Raw genomic sequence first — 8,378 nt, 5'->3', positions numbered from 1 at the left:
CCCCCCCCTTGCTATGAGCCCTTGCTCTTGGCTGGCTCCTTGCGTCCGTTCTGCAGCGCCGGGGAGTCTGTGGTCTTGGCTGTCTTTCTCGGGGGGCTCTGCTCAGCCAGCTCATGCAGAGAAGGCTCGTGGTACATCGCCACTAGAGGGAGACAGAAACACAGCAGGAAGAGGTATCGTTATTTCATTGCGTAGAACAGCTTGCTCATCACTGACAGAGCTGTAGTGCAGGATCCTGTACATAAAATTGATATAAGTCATGGTCAACTTTCTCATCACACTGATAGCGCTAATTCTGAGTTTCCAGCCGAGGCGATGGGTATGGATGCTACTGACAAGCTGGTTTGGAGTTGGGGTGGATGTTAGTGACAGGCTGGTTTGGTGATGGGGTGGATGTTAGTGACAGGCTGGTTTGGTGATGGGGTGGATGTTAGTGACAGGCTGGTTTGGTGATGGAGTGGATGTTAGTGACAGGCTGGTTTGGTGATGGGGTGGATGTTAGTGACAGGCTGGTTTGGTGATGGAGTGGATGTTAGTGACAGGCTGGTTTGGTGATGGGGTGGATGTTAGTGACAGGCTGGTTTGGAGTTGGGGTGGATGTTAGTGACAGGCTGGTTTGGAGTTGGGGTGGATGTTAGTGACAGGCTGGTTTGGTGATGGGGTGGATGTTAGTGACAGGCTGGTTTGATGATGGGGTGGATGTTAGTGACAGGCTGGTTTGGAGTTGGGGTGGATGTTAGTGACAGGCTGGTTTGGAGTTGGGGTGGATGTTAGTGACAGGCTGGTTTGGTGATGGGGTGGATGTTAGTGACAGGCTGGTTTGGTGATGGGGTGGATGTTAGTGACAGGCTGGTTTGGTGATGGGGTGGATGTTAGTGACAGGCTGGTTTGGAGTTGGGTTGGATGTTAGTGACAGGCTGGTTTGGTGATGGGGTGGATGTTAGTGACAGGCTGGTTTGGAGTTGGGGTGGATGTTAGTGACAGGCTGGTTTGGAGTTGGGGTGGATGTTAGTGACAGGCTGGTTTGATGATGGGGTGGATGTTAGTGACAGGCTGGTTTGGAGTTGGGTGGATGTTAGTGACAGGCTGGTTTGGTGATGGGGTGGATGTTAGTGACAGGCTGGTTTGATGATGGGGTGGATGTTAGTGACAGGCTGGTTTGGTGATGGGGTGGATGTTAGTGACAGGCTGGTTTGATGATGGGGTGGATGTTAGGACAGGCTGGTTTGGTGATGGGGTGGATGTTAGTGACAGGCTGGTTTGATGATGGGGTGGATGTTAGTGACAGGCTGGTTTGGTGATGGGGTGGATGTTAGTGACAGGCTGGTTTGGTGATGGGGTGGATGTTAGTGACAGGCTAGTTTGGTGATGGGGTGGATGTTAGTGACAGGCTGGTTTGGTGATGGGGTGGATGTTAGTGACAGGCTGGTTTGATGATGGGGTGGATGTTAGTGACAGGCTGGTTTGGTGATGGGGTGGATGTTAGTGACAGGCTGGTTTGGTGATGGGGTGGATGTTAGTGACAGGCTGGTTTGGAGTTGGGGTGGATGTTAGTGACAGGCTGGTTTGGTGATGGGGTGGATGTTAGTGACAGGCTGGTTTGGTGATGGGGTGGATGTTAGTGACAGGCTGGTTTGGAGTTGGGGTGGATGTTAGTGACAGGCTGGTTTGGAGTTGGGGTGGATGTTAGTGACAGGCTGGTTTGGTGATGGGGTGGATGTTAGTGACAGGCTGGTTTGGTGATGGGGTGGATGTTAGTGACAGGCTGGTTTGGTGATGGGGTGGATGTTAGTGACAGGCTGGTTTGGAGTTGGGGTGGATGTTAGTGACAGGCTGGTTTGGAGTTGGGGTGGATGTTAGTGACAGGCTGGTTTGGTGATGGGGTGGATGTTAGTGACAGGCTGGTTTGGTGATGGGGTGGATGTTAGTGACAGGCTGGTTTGGTGATGGGGTGGATGTTAGTGACAGGCTGGTTTGGAGTTGGGGTGGATGTTAGTGACAGGCTGGTTTGGTGATGGGGTGGATGTTAGTGACAGGCTGGTTTGGTGATGGGGTGGATGTTAGTGACAGGCTGGTTTGGTGATGGGGTGGATGTTAGTGACAGGCTGGTTTGGAGTTGGGGTGGATGTTAGTGACAGGCTGGTTTGGAGTTGGGGTGGATGTTAGTGACAGGCTGGTTTGGTGATGGGGTGGATGTTAGTGACAGGCTGGTTTGGTGATGGGGTGGATGTTAGTGACAGGCTGGTTTGGTGATGGGGTGGATGTTAGTGACAGGCTGGTTTGGAGTTGGGGTGGATGTTAGTGACAGGCTGGTTTGGTGATGGGGTGGATGTTAGTGACAGGCTGGTTTGGTGATGGGGTGGATGTTAGTGACAGGCTGGTTTGGTGATGGGGTGGATGTTAGTGACAGGCTGGTTTGGAGTTGGGGTGGATGTTAGTGACAGGCTGGTTTGGTGATGGGGTGGATGTTAGTGACAGGCTGGTTTGGAGTTGGGGTGGATGTTAGTGACAGGCTGATTTGGAGTTGGGGTGGATGTTAGTGACAGGCTGGTTTGGTGATGGGGTGGATGTTAGTGACAGGCTGGTTTGGTGATGGGGTGGATGTTAGTGATAGGCTGGTTTGGAGTTAGGGTGGATGTTAGTGACAGGCTGGTTTGGTGATGGGGTGGATGTTAGTGACAGGCTGGTTTGATGATGGGGTGGATGTTAGTGACAGGCTGGTTTGGTGATGGGGTGGATGTTAGTGACAGGCTGGTTTGGTGATGGGGTGGATGTTAGTGACAGGCTGGTTTGATGATGGGGTGGATGTTAGTGACAGGCTGGTTTGGAGTTAGGGTGGATGTTAGTGACAGGCTGGTTTGGAGTTGGGGTGGATGTTAGTGACAGGCTGGTTTGGAGTTGGGGTGGATGTTAGTGACAGGCTGGTTTGGAGTTGGGGTGGATGTTAGTGACAGGCTGGTTTGGTGATGGGGTGGATGTTAGTGACAGGCTGGTTTGGAGTTAACAGGAACAGGAAAAATACATTAGTTAGGTAACTCTGATATTGCACATCTCTAGCAAGTTGTTCTTAAGAGATCTAGCAAATGAATGTAGACTAAAATCTACTTTTAATTTCCTTAATGTGATTTCAGCTAACAAAACCATTCTCTAAATCTTACCTGTTGTGGACTTCTATTCGTTTTGTAGCTCTCAAATGTGCAGCTTTGAAACATGTGTCATAGCAAACTTGTATTTTTATTTTAAAACATGATACCTGGTACTAAAGCAATCTCTGTTTGCAAGCCATGCGTTCAGATAGTGCTGCACTTCCTTAGTCACCTGGAGGGTTAAATTTACCCCCTTGAATGGATTCGTTCCTGTTATTTCCCAACCAGTTGCTTCCCCTATTGACTGACGCGCTTTCATCCAATAACACGACCCAGAAGAAACTGCAGAGGTGAAGTGCAAGTGTAACAGAAGGCATAGAAACTGAAGTAGAACCAGATATTATAAAATGAAAGTCCATGTTCGCTAAAACAACTTTCAAAACTGCACATTGGAAACCAGTGTAGCTCCTGGGAGTGCAAAACGTAAGATTTACTTTGTTAGCTGCAATCAGTCTAGGGGAAGTTACATTTAAAAAGTAATCTGCTACAGTTACGAGTTACTTCAACAAAATTGTAACTAGTTATAGTTACTTCTCAGGCACAGTTTACATTTTACAGATATCTTTTTTGGTTGCATCTCGAACTATTCTCTGAAGATCCAGCTCTCGAACCCACTCCCCTCCTCTGATGCCATTTTCTAGCGAGATGATCTGAAAAGCGCATTCGTGTGACCTGGGAGGCTTGTCTCGCACTGCTGAAGCGTTTTCTGATTTTATGCATTAGTCCTTTTATATAAAATGTAATCAAACGTTGCTTTTTTTAACATCAAATGTAATCCGTTATCACATTTCGTTACCTGTTTGAAAAAGGAACCAAAAGTTACTGAACTGTAATTAGATTACAGTTACAAGTTACTGAACAATGTAATCAGATTACAGTTACAAGTTACTGAAAAAATGTAATCAGATTACAGTTACAAGTTACTGAAAAATGTAATCAGATTACAGTAATGTATTACATGTATTGCATTACTCCCCAGTACTGGCTACAATTACTTTAGTGTCCAATGTTTACAGTTCTCACCTTCAATGAGTTTAGGCAGGAAGTGGGCGGCTGCTTTGGTCTTCTTGACTCGATTGCCCTTCATCACTTGACCCTGGCGGTTGATCCCGATGTACCAGGCCCTGCCTGACTCTCTCTGCCGGTAAAGGATGGAGGAGTAGGTCACGTAGTAATTCTCAAACACACCCTCTTTGAACTTGCACTCCGGGGTGAAGTGTTCCTGCAAACAAACAAACAAACAAGCTGCTGTGAGCGCCCCCTGCTGGAAACCCCGAGCGATCCCACAAAAACCTCCTAAATTCATCAGGCAGACCAGGAAAGCGCAAGTGTACAAAATATACATTGTATTCGGGTTCTCACGCAAAGTGAACACGAGGTAGTATGTGACGCTTTATATAGGTAAAGGATTTTGCAGTCCATTAGAAGATAAATCAGAAAACATATTCTGATAACGCTTACTGCTACTCACTTACATTTATGCAAACGAACACTTATACAGCATTCCCTGTGGTGCCCGCCTGTCTGCTCCGATCACCCGGTCGGTCTTCCACAGCTCACTGCTCTACCTGTCTGTCAGGTAACTCCACCCCCTCTCTACACACAACATGACATCTTGAAGCAGCAACTCAAATATTTAAAAAGCTAAGTACATACCAGTCCCCTAATATTTACACATTTTCAACAGATAAACATACCTCACATAAACATGCACAATGCCCATGGGATTTCTACATGGTGCTTTTATTAATCAGTGCTGATTTGATCTCATTGTTGCTTGCTAGTGCTTTTCTAACGGTTTTAATACCTTGGCAGGGATGGTGTTTCTAAAGGCACAGCGAGAGCAGCTCTGCTCAGCTCGCTCCTCGGCACAGCTGCAGTGTATGCTCTACCACATCCCAAATGGATGGAATATATCATTGTAAATGCTGATTGATTTTGCAACGTGATACAAGAACTCATCACTACTCAATCGGTCACCGTACCGCTGCCGTGTTGAATGTTGCCTTGTTTTGCCAGCGAGGCTGCTTTCAGTATTACCAGCTGCAAGCATATACAAGTGCATGTGCAAGCATATATTTAGTTTGGGTTTTTGTTTGTTAGTCTGTTGGCGTCGACAATGCCTTTACTTTTTATTTGTTCAATACTGTTTGTGTGCTGAACTGTAATCCCACTGTGTGTGTGTGTGTGTGTGTCTCTGTCTCGTCCCTTATGTTGTGTTTCTACAGCCATGTATGCTTTACATTTTTGGTTCTGCACTCATTATAGGGGAAAGCCCAGAAATGATCCAGTATTCTTCGGGTTCAGGTCAGATCCCGGTCTGTTATTGCGAGTTTTACTCCATTTCGGGTCGGGTCGGGTTTGTTATTTTGGACCTGTGATGACCTCTATTGCAGACACAATACAACAGTAAATGTAAACCAGGGATTGAATGCCGTCTAAAGCTGCCTAGTCTTTGAAGCACTAGTAGGATTAATAAAGAGTTAGAGAGTGATGATATTAGAGTATGCCACTGTGGGGAGGGTATGGAGTGGGTTATCTAGCCATGGTGTTGGTGCTGAATTATTGGCATCCCTTAACTTGACAATGTTCTGGGATCAGTCAGCTATACAAGCATTGCTTGGCTGAATGGCCTCCTCTCGTTCGTAAATGTTCTTATATTCTACAAACAGAATGCGATTGTGAAAGACTTTAACTTTCTCTCAAGTCCCTCTGTGTGGGTAACTGGAGCAACCACAATCACTGGGCATAGTTCAACAGCACTGAATCAATTCAGATTCAAACAGAGGAACGCTACTGACCTTTCTAGAGAGGCTTTGATCAAAAACTTCTTTATATTCAGAGCAGGACTGTGCTCTGTGACCTAAAGGAGTGCTCACTAAGACTTTGAAATCCATTCCTCTCCCTTATAGTATCACTGTTTTCAGTGCAGCACATCTTGTACTGCATTAATCAGAATGCTGAAAAGACTACTTTGTATCCAAACCAAACCTCCAAACAGCATGATGTTGTGAAGGGCTATGAATTATCAGACTCTGCTAGAGACCAGCTTGTCCCCTCAGCATGCACCCCCTGCAGTGACAGGTCTCTGTGTTGACTCAATTTAGTTTCAATAACACTGATCAAGGCACTAGCTGAAACGCTGGTCTGCTTGACTCGGTCTCTTCTAGTTTCAATAACACTGATGAAGGCACTAGAGCCCAAACGCTGGTCTGCTTGACTCAGTTTCTTCTAGTTTCGATAACACTGATGAAGGCACTAGAGCCCAAACGCTGGTCTGCTTGACTTAGTCTCTTCTAGTTTCAATAACACTGATGAAGGCACTAGAGCCCAAACGCTGGTCTGCTTGACTCTGCCTCTTCTAGTTTCAATAACACTGATGAAGGCACTAGAGCCCAAACGCTGGTCTGCTTGACTCAGTTTCTTCTAGTTTCGATAACACTGATGAAGGCACTAGAGCCCAAACGCTGGTCTGCTTGACTCAGTCTCTTCTAGTTTCAATAACACTGATGAAGGCACTAGCTGAAAAGCTAGTCTGCTTGACTAAGCTTTGACTCAATAACTCTGCGCTAGCTGACTGTTTAGTTAACATTTTCCTCATAATTTATAATTGATTATTTAAAACTGAACAGCAGTCAGGGAGCAGCACTGCAGAAAGCTATTAGAGCGACTCAAATCTTCAGGCCAAGTCCTTCATTTGCTTTCTCAGCAAGTGGAGCCCATTAAATTGATTTTCTAACGCAGGAGCAGAGAGCAGCTTTTCCAAAAAGCTGTGCCTAATTCCTGAACCCTCAACACTGCTGACAGCTACAACCCTCTGTAGCTATCACACACACTGCTCACTCGCACACACACACACACTGCTCACTCTCACACACACTGCTCACTCTCACAGACTCTTTCTCTTACTCTTTGAAAAGTTGTGCTCTACAACCTTATTTTCCAGGAGTATTCTGGGATAAAGGGTTACCACAGTAAGTTTGCACAGGAATTTTTTCACAGTTCCCCCCATGCTTTTCCCATGGTTATACTAATCATTTACCATAGTCTATCATTGTTTGCCATGTTTGGGAATATATTTTGCCGTATGTATCTGGGGTTTGCTGTGCTTTTCTATGCTTTACCATGCTTTATTACACTTTGATATGCTTTTACTCTGGGGAATTTTTAAAAGGGTACTTCCTTTGTAGTTTAGCTGCCAAACTTGTAAAGGGTTAGGGTTAGAGTTGGGGTTAGGGTCGGGGTTTGGGGTTGGGGTTAGGGTCAGGGTTTAGGGTTGAGGTAAGGGTTGGGGTTGGGGTTTGCTGTTGGGGTTGGGGGTCGGGGTTGGTGTTTGGGGTTGGGGTAAGGGTTGGGGTCGGGGTTGGGGTTGGGGTTTGCTGTTGGGGTTGGGGGTCGGGGTTTGGGGTTGGGTTGGGGTTGGGGTTTGGGTTTGGGGTAAGGGTCGGGGTTGGAGTTGGGGTTGGGGTTTGCTGTTGGGGTTGGGGGTCGGGGTTGGGGGTTGGGGTAAGGGTTGGGGTTGGGGTCGGGGTTGGGGTTGGGGTTGGGGTTTGCTGTTGGGGTTGGGGGTCGGGGTTTGGGGTTGGGGTTGGGGTTGGGGTTGGGGTTGGGGTTTGGGGTTGGGGTAAGGGTCGGGGTTGGAGTTGGGGTTGGGGTTTGCTGTCGGGGTTGGGGTCGGGGTTGGAGTTGGGGTTGGGGTTGTGGTTGGGGTTGGGGTTTGCTGTTGGGGTTGGGGTCAGGGTTGGTGTTTGGGGTTGGGGTTGGGGTCAGGTTTGGGGTCGGGGTTGGAGTTGGGGTTGGGGTTTGCTGTTGGGGTTGGGGGTCGGGGTTTGTGGTTGGGGTTGGGGTTTGGGGTTTGGGGTTGGGGTAAGGGTCGGGGTTGGGGTCGGGGTTGGAGTTGGGGATGGGGTTTGCTGTTGGGGTTGGGGGTCGGGGTTTGGGGTTGGGGTTGGGGTAGAGGTTAGGGTTATAGGATTATATTGTGTAAAGTTATTTTTATTAGGGATGTCACAGCAGCTGCATTTGGTTTTATATTGGAACTTGAAAAAAGTATTTAAAATATATATATATATATATGGTACTTCAAATTATGTGAGTGCATTTATGACTGACTATGTCCATCTAAAGAGTTAACTTCATTTGGACCCAGAAAAAAACAGCAAGACTTGACAAGCGAAGGAAACAAGTATAAAAATAGCTGAGTAAGCACCATAGGATTATGTGCTGTGACTG

The 8,378-nt window shown here is 47.1% G+C and overlaps 1 protein-coding gene across 1 annotated transcript in view; it reads right to left on the bottom strand.

Moving 5' to 3' along the window:
- Positions 1–8,378, bottom strand: part of LOC117967649 (fibroblast growth factor 11-like) — a 52,669-nt gene continuing 44,291 nt past the window's right edge. Inside the window, exons 4-5 of the mRNA XM_059015527.1 lie at positions 4,170–4,368; positions 1–142 (exon numbers count right to left, since the gene is read on the bottom strand). Coding sequence (XP_058871510.1) covers positions 12–142; positions 4,170–4,368 — 330 coding nt within the window. The 3' untranslated portion in view covers positions 1–11. The remainder of the gene's footprint in view (positions 143–4,169; positions 4,369–8,378) is intronic.

Source organism: Acipenser ruthenus, chromosome 50 (genome assembly GCF_902713425.1).
Source record: "Acipenser ruthenus chromosome 50, fAciRut3.2 maternal haplotype, whole genome shotgun sequence".
Taxonomy (NCBI): Eukaryota; Metazoa; Chordata; class Actinopteri; order Acipenseriformes; family Acipenseridae; genus Acipenser; species Acipenser ruthenus.
Note: the sequence above shows the minus strand (reverse complement) of the source record. Positions and strands in the feature narration are given on the sequence as shown.